The sequence below is a fragment of the Rhinichthys klamathensis genome, unplaced genomic scaffold (assembly GCF_029890125.1).
Source record: "Rhinichthys klamathensis goyatoka isolate OS25496 unplaced genomic scaffold, OSU_Roscu_1.1 h1tg000462l_1, whole genome shotgun sequence".
In the NCBI taxonomy this organism is placed as follows: Eukaryota; Metazoa; Chordata; class Actinopteri; order Cypriniformes; family Leuciscidae; genus Rhinichthys; species Rhinichthys klamathensis.
This window is the reverse complement of record NW_026606951.1, coordinates 545,001-557,537: the sequence shown is the minus strand read 5'-3', so window position 1 is coordinate 557,537 and position 12,537 is coordinate 545,001. Positions and strand designations below refer to the sequence as shown.

General features: G+C 41.4%; 2 protein-coding genes across 3 annotated transcripts in view; both read right to left on the bottom strand.

The window, feature by feature from the left end:
- The window catches only part of fancm (FA complementation group M), a 59,057-nt gene extending 49,791 nt beyond the window's left edge, over positions 1–9,266 (bottom strand). Inside the window, exons 1-4 of the mRNA XM_056236711.1 lie at positions 8,450–9,266; positions 8,128–8,300; positions 7,973–8,050; positions 7,030–7,188 (exon numbers count right to left, since the gene is read on the bottom strand). Coding sequence (XP_056092686.1) covers positions 7,030–7,188; positions 7,973–8,050; positions 8,128–8,300; positions 8,450–9,179 — 1,140 coding nt within the window. The 5' untranslated portion in view covers positions 9,180–9,266. The remainder of the gene's footprint in view (positions 1–7,029; positions 7,189–7,972; positions 8,051–8,127; positions 8,301–8,449) is intronic.
- Positions 9,267–10,383: 1,117 nt separating this feature from the next.
- The window catches only part of LOC130071833 (TOG array regulator of axonemal microtubules protein 1), a 41,655-nt gene continuing 39,501 nt past the window's right edge, over positions 10,384–12,537 (bottom strand). For both annotated transcript variants that reach the window (XM_056236727.1, XM_056236728.1), the window contains exons 21-23: positions 11,951–12,170; positions 11,793–11,879; positions 10,384–10,812 (exon numbers count right to left, since the gene is read on the bottom strand). In XM_056236727.1, coding sequence (XP_056092702.1) covers positions 10,568–10,812; positions 11,793–11,879; positions 11,951–12,170 — 552 coding nt within the window. In that variant the 3' untranslated portion in view covers positions 10,384–10,567. The remainder of the gene's footprint in view (positions 10,813–11,792; positions 11,880–11,950; positions 12,171–12,537) is intronic.

Genomic DNA, 12,537 nt, shown 5'->3' with positions numbered 1-12,537 from the left:
CTCACGAAACACAGAGCCCCTTCCTCCTACGTCATTTCAGCGGTTATATTTTCCTCTGTCGAGCGATTACTCTCATGATCGCTCGACAGAGGAAAAGGAAATTATTATAAAATGCAGAAGGTAAGAGTGTGAGATTTCTGCTTTTAGTTACAACTATAAACTTTGATAACGAAAAATCTGTATCAGTTTATTATAATACTCTAATCTTTTAAAATGTAATGCATACATTTGAATGTTTAATGATTTTTAAAAGATAGAAAGATGATAATAGACAGAATATGATTCAAATGTAAATAGATAGATTGTATATAATTCAAATGTAAAATGCTTAAAATTACAGATTAAAATTACTGTCCAAAATCCATTAAAATCCTGAAATTTGGCAATGATAATTAATATATTACAGGTATTTCTGCTGCAACCCAGAAAGCCTTTGCTAGCCTTGGTCCATTAAAACCACTATTCATCAGCATGCATTGATTAATCCCATGGCATGTAGCAAAAAAAAAGAAGAAAAAAGGTGCGACCAAATCATATGCTGGTGCGACCAACTGAGAAAGTTGGTAGCACCAGTGCAACCAGTGGAAAAGTTAGTCTGGAGCCGTGCCACACATACACTCACTCACTCTCACACACACACACACTCATTCAAACGTACATACTCATTCAAACACACTCACACACATACATTCACTCACTTTTACACACACACACTCATTCTGTTCTGCTCTATAAATCAATGCTCATGTAGTCAACAAATCAATATAATAGACACACATACGTTTATATATTATATATTGTCATAGTGCTATTTTTAAGTATTTTTGTAATGTTTCCTTCGCTGTTATTCCTCCATGAAGTGCAGATGTCAATCAAACAAGGAAATTAATGAGTTTTCAGAATGAAACACACACACGTGTCTTTGAATGAAGTTAATGAGCTCAAGCACTTGCCAACACTCGATCAGTGTGTGTGTTTTACTCTCGCTCATCGTATCAACACTACAGCCACTGAGTTTCTGAATGCTTCTGTTCATATTTCTGTTCTGATCTCAATAAACTATTATTGAATCACAGTACGACTCGAGCGTCATCACTTTACACAACAAAAACAACCCTATTTCTGGACTAAAAAAACAAAATCACTCAAATAAGTGACAGATTAAAATCACCATAACATCATAATTTCCTCTTCTAAATGATTTATGGGTGCACATCATTATTGTGTTAATAATCCTGAATCAGAATACCATCTCTTCTCTGATGATGAGGGCGGGGCTATAACCTGTCACTCACATGAGCTCAGCCAATAGCAAACCACAACCATCCAATCAGACACAATCAAGCCCCGCCCACATGTGTTCTCGTTCCTGAAGCGTTTCTCTCGATATACGACACATTAGAGGAGAGAAGACCAGCGCTACTCCCCTTTCCTGCTGAAGTGTTAACTTGCGTCTCTCCTGAGCTCAGAGGGGTTCGGCTGCTGTGGGATAAAGCAGTGCTCAATGAGGTCAGAGGTCAAACTGAAGGCGAAACATTCCAGCGCTCCAGTGAGATGTGAATATAGGGGTGTCCCCGACTAAGGATTTTCATAGTCGAATCAGATTCGTCAGGTCCTGCCTATAGTCGACTAATAGTCGAATCATGTGTGTGGGTGTTGGGCAGGGGGCGGGGCTTTAACATTTTAAAGCCGCGATGTACAGAACATCACACAAAGATATAGAAGAAAATGTATAAAAACATTTTGGATCAATAAAACTAAGAAATAACATAAATAACTGCAGAAAGGCCACACTGCAGATAGGATTTGCATTTCACATGCAAATCAAATTAAATCGGCTGAATTGCCTGTACGAGCATGCTCTATATAGGCCTACAGCGCAACATCGATGCACTGAAAAATAATCAACAATTAAGAACATAATATACTTTTATAATAAATAAAAATACAAAACGAAATAAGTCAGAATCAAATCACAAGAAGCAGAACAAATGTGAAAAAGCACTGAGACATGGCGACCGCTGGCGCTGCTAATGCGGCGGCTCTGAATCCACTTGTTGACAAGAAAGGAGGAAAGAGCCACATATGGAAATATTTTCGATTAGGCTAATGTCACGTTGCCATAAGGGGCCGTTCACATAGCGCGTTTCTCTGCGCGTGCAAATTCGTTATTTCCAATGTAGGCGCACTGGAAGCGCGCTCGTTTTTCCAGGCCGCCTCTGTTCATGGTTGCATAGCAACGACAGACGCCACGGGAGAGCAAGCGCTTTTGGAAAGGAGAAAGCGGCGCTCTCCATGAGGACGAGGAAGTATCAGCAAAGAATCAATTGATTTCTAGCCCTTGCATTAGCTTTACTACTAGATACATTTACGGAGATGAGAAATAAAAAGCCGCACTGTACAGCTATGATCAGCTGTTCGGCCGAGCTTTCGATGTTGTTACGGAAAGGCCGAAGCTGATCGGTTGTTTTTTGTCACATGGCCTGTTGAGATGAGATGTTACGATGTTTTCATCTCGCCACGCGCGCCTACAATTGAAATAACGAATTTGCGCACAAAAAAACGCGATATGTGAACGGCCCCAAAGTGGACTCGGGTGCGGGTGTATCGGGGTAGGGTTACGAGGACATGAGCACAGTCTCGGACCGACACCCGAGTGCTGTTTATGCCATTATTAGTCCGTCAGAAAAGCAGTTCTAGGCTTATTCTTGGCTGGATAACTCTTAGCAGGTTTAAAAAGCCTTTTAAAATTAAATATGAACACAGTTTTGGATTAAATAAAAGTACAGTCAAGTCAAATAAAACACGTTTTATCTCCTGTATTGTTTGGTAACACTACAATAAGACACCATTCATTAACATTACTTAATGCGTTATCTAACATTAACACATTGAGTGAACAATATATTTTTACAACATGAATGAATGTTTGTGAATGTTATTTAATACAAACACTTGATTGTTCATGTTTGTTCACTTCATTCATTGTGCATTTAATAATGTTAACATAAAACTTTTGATTTTAAAAATGTTAGAAAAATTAAGTGCTCACAGATTGGGTGTGGCCTTTGCCATTAAGATAAAATTTTCAATAAATTCTAAATAATCTTTTTTCTGGGTTGTGTCATTTCATTTTTCCCCTAACAATATCTACCTTATAGCTGAAAATTAACACGAAACAAAAACGTGAAAAATCTTGTCTAAAATTATAAAATGAAGGTTTCTGTTTGTGACCAGTTCAAGGTACGTGCTGCAATAATCATGCCTTGAATCTGTTGATGGTATGTCATATTTGTATGTCTCAAAATGTCCATTTCTATCCACAAAACTTGCCAGAAGTCATGGTTTAAGGGGTTATTTAAAAAAAAAAAATCTTCCGGAGGTGCATGCCCCCGGACCAATGTTCCCTCTAAGCTGCGCGCGTGCGTGGCCGCGCACTTCTGATGCCTCGGCCGCGCACTTCTGAAGCGGCGGCGCGCAGAAAAGAATAAAATGCCACGCAGATGACTGACACGAAATGTGTGGGGAAATAGGGCTCCTTGCCATTAAAAGGTTTGAAACCCCCTGCTAAAGAAAATATTGGAAATTCATAAGCAATAAACAATCATTTAACTTTGATGATTTAATGCTTCCTGTACACCAGGGATTCCCAAAGTGTGGTGCACCCCCAGGGGTACGCGAGCTGCCACCAGGGGGTGCGCGAGAGGAAAAATGTAATGGCGGTCTGTTTTGTAAGTGGGATTTTTCCATACAATAAAATAAAAACCATGAACAGTAAACATTTCCTTTGTAATCGCTTTTATTTTAAATAAAAAAACTATAATTTATGAGTTTTTGATAGAAACGTTGGAAACAGCTGCTGTCTTCTACGCACTGCTCTGCACTGCAGCCGCTAACGTGACACATGTGCTTTCGCGCGTTTGCTGTCATATATCACAACCATTGAGTGTTTTCAACCACATAATGTTTATTTTAGGTTTCAGACATTTAAATACACATAAGTACTAGCAAAACAATGATTTTGATTTAGCTGATTTCTATAGAAGCGGCAATATTAATCCTTTTCATTATAATAAGACGACACGTTTTATTCATATCAGATACACATTGTATACGTAGCTTCACATTTTACCCTATTCTTCTCCCAGTTCACCGGCCTCTTACTTTCATGTATTTCGTGAGAAGTGGAGGAATTGACGTCACGTGTTGTAAATCCAACAGATCCGATTCTCTGAACTGTGGCACAAACTAACGATCGTTATGAAGGTGTTTGAACAATAAAACACATCTACTTGCACATATTTGACAATCGGAATATCAGTGTTTCATGCTATAGCTAATACATTTGTGAATATTTTTGATAAAAAAGGAAAAATGACATAAAAGCAGATCATCATTCATTCACCGCTGTGTTGTGGTTGCGCTGTGTCACGTGACAAGGAATGACGCGTCACCATGGAAACATTAAAGTGACAAGTTCTAAATAACGGTCGCCTTGAAAAACTCACGCTCAGTTAAAATATTTTAAACTTACGCGTGAAAGGGTTAAAAGTGGAAGCTTGTGCGTAGCTTTGTTGCATTATATTGAAACTTTGTTGATGTTGTTATTGTCATGCGTGTTCTGGTTATTAGCGCATGATTAAACATGAGTCTTTATAGGGCGATAAAACAAAAGCTTTGTTGCATTTTTTTTTTAAGTGGGGATTGGGGGTGCGCCAACCCGGTTGGGACATAGAAGGGGGTGCGCAGGAAAAAAAGTTTGGGAACCGCTGCTGTACACAATTAATTCACTGTACAAAAACACTTTATGGTTTTCCCAAACCATCTCAGTGTAACAGCTTAATTTTCTTCCATACTATATTCTATTATTGTAAAGAATTGAACTGTCCTGCAGAAGATTTTGTAAATTATTTTTCATAGGATTTCTTGCTAAAGACTGTACAGTTAACAGCACTGTAAAAAAAAAAAAAAAAAAAAAAAAATCAGGTAACCTAAAATGTGCTTCATTTAGTGACTTCTTAATTTGTTAAGAAGCTTGTTTTTCGAAAATATGATTTAATACCAGTAAGTTACATCAAGGGTCAAATAACATAGAAATGGCACATTCAAGTTAAAAGTTACAACTGAATGTTGAAACCATTGTGTTTCTACGTATGCTGTACAGGTCAGGTATAAAGAATATTTTTGCTCAGGTGGCGAAAAATGTCCGGCCAATAGAAAAAAGTTTTGCTCAGCAAGAAAAAAAATTAGAGGGAACATTGCCCCGGACCCCCCCGCGCGCGACTTGGTAACATCCTCCGGCACGTGACAGCACCGCTGCTGGAAAAATTTCTAGGGGAAAAAACACTGCTATGGAAGTGAAATAATGACAAATGTTTTTGTAACAAAAAAAGCACTACTTGAAATAATATGCGTTGCATTAACAGTGCTTACATTTGAATGCATTGTTTTTTTAGGGCTTGCACTTTTATGGGCTGAAATTGAACATAGTTGTATATTTAAGCTGTGAATATTTAAATTCAAAACATTTCACACACGTTTTCATTATAAAAAATGCAATAATTCCATATTCACCTTTCAGATTTTCACTTCACTGTTTAAAAATACAACCTATAATATTCGACAGGCAATTTTTGGTCCACTTTACAAATTCAGTGGATCAAATTCAACAGAAAATTCGACGTTTGACATGCGGGAACGGCAGGAATATCAGTAGATTGATGATTGCTAATCTCCACCGCTGTTAGTCGGCCGCTCCTGTTGACGAAGAAAACTATGAAGCAACGGGTGAGAGACTCACTCATTCATAAAAAATGGATTTACAGAAACTGTCAGTATTTGTGATGATTATCAGGGCCAGCATATGGATATGGAAAAGCTGATAAAGACACAAAAGCTGTGTTTACATTTAAGTCTTCACGGTTACTTTTGTACATGTAGCTTTCTCTACCGTGAACGAGATTATAATGTTATTCCCCGATGCTGATGTGCAGATCAAACGGTAAATCTGAGGTAGTAGACGTATATTTCTCTCGGTCGGTTAGTTTTATTAACTTTTTCAACAAGCTTTTTAGTTTCAAAAACATTTGTCATTATTTTACTTCCATATCTATCCTCTTGAGTGAGGTCTAGGTTTCAGGATATATCAGATACAGCCACAGCGCCACCTACAGCTCCAGGCCCGTCACTGCCGCTCAGTGGGGAACCCTGGATAACCGGTCCAGGACTACAGAACCGCTTCTGATTGGTTCAACACACCCGTGTCTCAGCGCACTTCATCAAACCAGCCTTCTTTCTTTAAAGTCCCCCTGTGGTGTAAATCCAGCGTTTAATGTTGTTTGTGTGTGTATGTGGTGTTTAATACGCTTTAAGACACACCATGTGTAAGTTCATAAGTCGACAGCATTGCTGAGTATTTCCTCCTTAAAACTGCAGTGAACCAAAGACAGTCTCAAAAACACGGTTTGAAATCATCGCTGGTGTTTCTGACGTCACAAACGACCTTGTAACCAATCAGATCAACGTGTGATCGTCACCCAGTGGATCTCTGAGCTGAGGGAGTGAGTGGAGGCGGGGCTCATTTGCATATTCATAGAACCACACATACTAAATGAGGCGAGGGTGTCGAGTTACATTCAAAATATTTTAAGGCATGGAGGGGAATAATACTTTTAAATATGTCATTTTGGTGTCAAAGATGAGTTTAAAGTGATACAATGGTTGACTACAGGAGACTTTAATGATCTGAACACCTGCAAGCCGGAGCGTCTCATATTTACATACATTTATTCATTTAGCAGCCTTCATCCAGAGCGACTTGCCAATGAGGAATACAGCAACGAGTCCTGATGAAACGGCAAACGCAAGAAGTGCTCAGAACACTGCAGGTGTCGCTCACCTGTACCGGGTCTGGGTCGGGTCTGGGTCTGTGTCTCTCACCTGTAGGTACCGGGTCTGGGTCGGGTCTGGGTCTGTGTCTCTCACCTGTAGGTACCGGGTCTGGGTCGGGTCTGGGTCTGTGTCTCTCACCTGTAGGTACCGGGTCTGATGACCCGTGAGTGACTCTCCCAGCGGGACGACGATCTTCTCCAGGCTGCGCTGATGCACGTGTTCCTGGACATCGGGACTGTCCTCGGAGCGCAGCTCGATGTGAGAGATCAGCAGGTTCGAGATCACCTGCTGCACCGCCTGCACACACACACACACACACACACACAGAATCACTGAAGACCCGTTCTGAGAGTGTGTGAAGCAGTATTACTGTACTTCAGCAGCTTTCAGAACCTGTCAAAACAGATTTTATTCAATGCTTTTGTTACTTTTAAGCAAAAACTACTCTACTTCGAGATCACCTACTGCACCGCCTGCACACACACACACACACACACACTTTATTGTGTCTGTAGCCCCTTGTAAGTGAGGAGGAGCCTAATTGAGAAGCACTGTATAAATATTATATACTGTGAGTTAGGGGTGTAACAGTGTATCGTGTCACAATATATCGCAATACAAAAATGCAACAATATGTGTCGTGTATATAGTTCACCCAAAATGAAAATTACTGTGTGAGGAAAAATTCAAATTTACAGAGTTTTAGTGTCAGTACTACATTAAACTACTACTTATAATGTTGAATATGATGTATGTGGGGAATATTTGTGGGTCCTGATAATGCCAGATGTCTGATGTTACCAGTAAAAGTGGTACATTATTGTAAATATATCTAGTGAGTGACAGAGATCAAGCATATTCGTGTAAAATAATGCTGTATTTCATCTTCAGAATCATGAATATAGTTATTCTGGCGTCTCTATTGTCCTGCGTTGGGTTTCCAGCACTGAGTCCAAGACTATTCATTTACACACACAATGTTAATATCAAATTTAGCATTTTAATCAACAGTACATTTTTTGTGAACCTTTAATCATATGTCTTTGATCACTCCTCCCGGTTCCCATGATCCCCGGCTCACCTTGACGTCTCCTCCAGGTGTAGCGCTGAGCGCCAGGACGCGGAACCGCTGCGATTGGTTGCTCAGCTCACGCACCACCTGAAGAACAAGCTCAGCATCAGAACCAGAGTTCCCATCATGCTTCAGTCAGGAGGGAGGAGGAAGTGAAGCGCTACCTGACAGTACGCGTGGTTCCCGGTGGCCTTGTGGGCCTCGTCGATCACCACACACTTCACCTGAGCCGCCGGGCAGGTGTTCCGGCACAGGTCGTTCACCATCACCTGAGGAGTGAGGAAGAACACACGCCTCGAGCGCCAGAGCTCTCGCCGGTGCTGCGCTGCGGTGGAGCCTGCAGAACACACACACACACACACACACAAATCATGATGTTAGTTTTTTCCATATGTTAGAAAATGACTGAGAATGACACAATATTATTATAATTCTTAAACGTATAAAAGGTCAAGTTTCTCGTTTTCGGGGGTCGTGACCTCTGACCTGTGAGCTCGGCCATGTGCGGCTGCGGGATCCCCATGACCCCGTGACAGGCCTGGATCTGCTGGGCCACCAGGGGTTTAGTGGGCGCCATGAACACGATCTTGCCCGCGGGGAACCAGCGGTAGTAGTTGTACATGATGACCGCGGCGATGAAGGTCTTGCCCAGGCCGGTGGGGAGGCAGACCAGCGTGTTCCTCAGCAGAGCCGCCTCGCAGATCCGCAGCTGGTACTCCCGGACCGGGCAGTTCGTGGGGTAGATCCAGATGCGGCCCGCGGACGGGTCGAAGCCCGGTTCCGGACCGGCCTCCAGCGCGCGCTCGGCCTCGTACACGGCCACGAGCATGACATCATCATCGTCATCTTCATCAGCGGCTGCTGTTGATGTCTCACCCCAGAGACTCCTGCTGTCTGTCTGCTCGGGGGTTTTAATCCGGTCTGAGGTGGTTTTAATCCGGGCTAAAGTGGTTTTGCTCCGGTCTGAGGTAGTTTTGCTCCGGTTTGCGGTGGTTTTCCTCCGGTCTGAGGTAGTTTTGCTCCGGTCTGAGGTGTGAGACACATTGCAGCCCCATGTCTGGAATAAAGTCCTCTGATTCGCGCTCATTGTAGAATCATAATCATCATCATCGCCAGCCTCAGTGAATATTACCGTTAGTAAACAAACGCGTTTGAATTCTGCCAGACCGAGCCGAATCAAACATGGCGCTTCTCTTTCCGCTCCAATCAAACGCATTAATCGCTCATACCTGAAACATATTCACGTTTTCATATTCTAAACAAACATAAACAAGAGCGCAAACGAAACGGCTGATCGAATGTGGCGCGCGTGCGGCTTACGTCACCGAGAGTGAAAGAGCGCATGCGCGGGCGGTGTGTTCCTGTGACGTGCGCATGATTTGATGAACTAAAACCGAATTATTATGTTATGTTTTGTTTTTTACTCTTACGATTGGTGTTACTCTTAACTATTGTGAGGTTCTCATTTTGTTGTACCAGAGTGTAAACTGAATGTTCAAATAAAACTTAAAAAAAACGAATTATTTGTCAGAATATTTTATCTTCACTTCATGAAACTCTTTGATGGATCATTTCAGTGCCTGTGGTGTTTGTAGATTATATCTGTAAATATATATAACATTCTGATCTACCCACAGATTATTTCATTCACCACTCAATATTATTGTTTGGATTTAAAAAAGTGTCCGTTTAATATAAACTGAATATTCTCCAGGTGATGTTTTACACATTTATAATATTTACACATATTTTTATTTGTCCCCCGGATTAAACCACCTCATGTTAGATTTATACATTTATATATATTTGAACTATTTTCAGTATTTTAATTGTCATGTTGGTTTGCTGATGTCTTTGGTGTCACAGAACTATTAAAAGTATCAATATATGAATAATCTATTTTAAAAAGTAGATTTTTAATTATTAAGCTCATTTATGTTCATGTAAGGAAGAATGATGGAAAACCAAAAGCAGTAATTTGACTCGAATCACAATCATTCACAGCACGAGTGTTTACAGAAATAAGACACTTTATTATATAGATAAATCTCTCTCTCATATAATTTAATGTGAAATCTCATAAAGGCTGTTGAGGAATGACTGGCACTAAACTGAGAACTACATGGACATGAACTCACCTGTATTATTATTATTATTATTATAAAGCTTCACATTCACAAAAATACAGCGGTTTCACAGCCAGAGCTGATAGAGGCGTCGATCCGTGTGATATTTTCCTCTTTTCGCTTTATTTATCAATTAATTTGATCATGCAACAGAACTAAGACGGGTCGCACTTAGAACAGAACCATAATCACGTAATCGTTGAGTCGTCGCGTAAACGTACCGTATATGACGTACAGTAAACCGTACAGCTAATACTGTGCTATTATACAGTACTAAACAGTTCTGCACAAAGTTTGATAATAATAACGACACATCTCTTAGAAATGTTCCATAGCACACCTTACAAAACAACATTGTATTATTGTGCATTTTCAAGAGTACATTCTGTGTTCTCGGTCACATGACCCGATCCGGTCAGGTGTGAGGTCCTCTTCCGAGAGCAGCGTGAGGCACTGTGGACAGCAGACGCGTGTGTGTTCAGGTAGAGTGTGTGTGTCGGGCCCGGAGCAGCTCGTTCAGGTCACACTGGATGTTGGCGGGCTGTGAGGCGGCGCACTCCACCAGCGTGCGGCCCATGTGTGTGTGCAGCGCTTCGGCTAGCTTAGCGGCGGCCATCTTGATGCTGCCGCTGTTACTGGAGGAGCCGAGGAGCTTCCAGAAGAGCGGGAGAACCTTCTGCTCCACCAGCTGTGGTTTACGAGGATACAGCTCCGCCACCAGCTCTGAAACACACACCACAGTCACTGCATCATCTGTGTGTGAGCATGGAGAAGCTCTGCACACACGGATCGGACAAGCTGGGCTTAAACATTTGACTGTTTGAAATTTAAGTACTGGAAAACCCTTTGAAAACAGTCATATTTATGAAGGGGTACTTGACTTATTTAAATACAATATATATGAAATTTTATTTTTGCGAAAAAACACACAAATACAATCTTTTCACGCAAAATGAACACTGCAGTCCGTCTATTAAACTCCCATCAGACCTTTCTCGATACAAAGTACGCCAACATTATAATATTAAATATTATTTATTGAACAATAATAGCCATTATAAACTTTGTATTTAATAGATATTATTAAAATAAGTTGTATTTTTGGATGCCTTATATCTGTAACTTGAGTTTAAAAAATCCTGAAGATATTGTTTGATAAGTGAGATCTCTGATTATAGGCCTTAAAAACCGAAACCGCAGTGCTTAAAGTCTTTAAAAGTCCTTTTTACAGTTTCTGTCCGAACCCTGAAAGCTCCAGTTCTCCTCTATATCAGTGTCAGTGTTCCTGAACTCCTGAAACGCCTCCATTAATCTTGAGTTTCTCCCGGGAACGAACACGTCACAATATTCCTCATTATAATAATTAATGCGCAGAATAAAGGGGCGGGGCCTGGGTGAGTTAGTCAGAAGTGTGTTAAACTGGTGGTTATGGAAAGGGGCGGGACATTTCCCAAACACACTCGAAGCGCTCGACCAATCACAACGCACTGATCCAGCCGACCAATCAGAGCACAGTGTGCTTTTCAGGAGGAGGGGCTTCATAGAGACAGGAAGTAAACAGAGCGTTACTGACAGACTAGGAAGAGAGGAGCCGCAACAATGGAGAATATGAGGAGAATAATCAACATTCAAGCAGGAAAACCTGTTCTAGTAGAGCCTGAAAACAACATCTCAAAGCTCTTTCAATACGACTACCGACTCACCTGCAACTTTCTCAATCATGTCCAGTTTGGCTTTCCCACTCAGATACTGAGCCTTGGAGCAGAAGGGCTGGAGGAGGAGGCTGTTGTCTGAAAACACACAGTTCTACAGTGAGCAGGTTCAGTCCACAGCTTTATGTTGCGAACACAAAGTCACCCACCGATGTTGCGTATGAGAGCCTGAACGGCCCCTAGCGCCGCGGTGGAGATGGAGCTGTTCTTGGAGTTCAGGTGATTGTCCACGACGGCAGGAATGAGGATGTTCAGCACTGGAGCCAGACTGTCTCTCAGCACACAGATGATGGACTGCAGCGACTCCAGCGCTCGCAGGTTCACTTTACTGTTCGACTCCTGCAGACGAGCCTTCAGAGCGTCAAACACCTGCGCACACCATCATCATCATCATCACCATCATCATCATCACCATCATCATCATCATCATCATCACCATCATCATCATCACCATCATCATCATCACCATCACTACCATCATCATCATCATCATCATCATCATCATCACCATCATCATCATCATCACCATCATCATCATCACCATCATCATCATCACCATCATTACCATCATCATCATCACCATCATCATCATCATCATCACCATCATCATCATCACCATCATTACCATCATCATCATCACCATCATCATCATCATCACCATCATCATCATCATCATCACCATCATCATCATCATCATCATCATCATCACCATCATCATCATCATCATCATCATCAT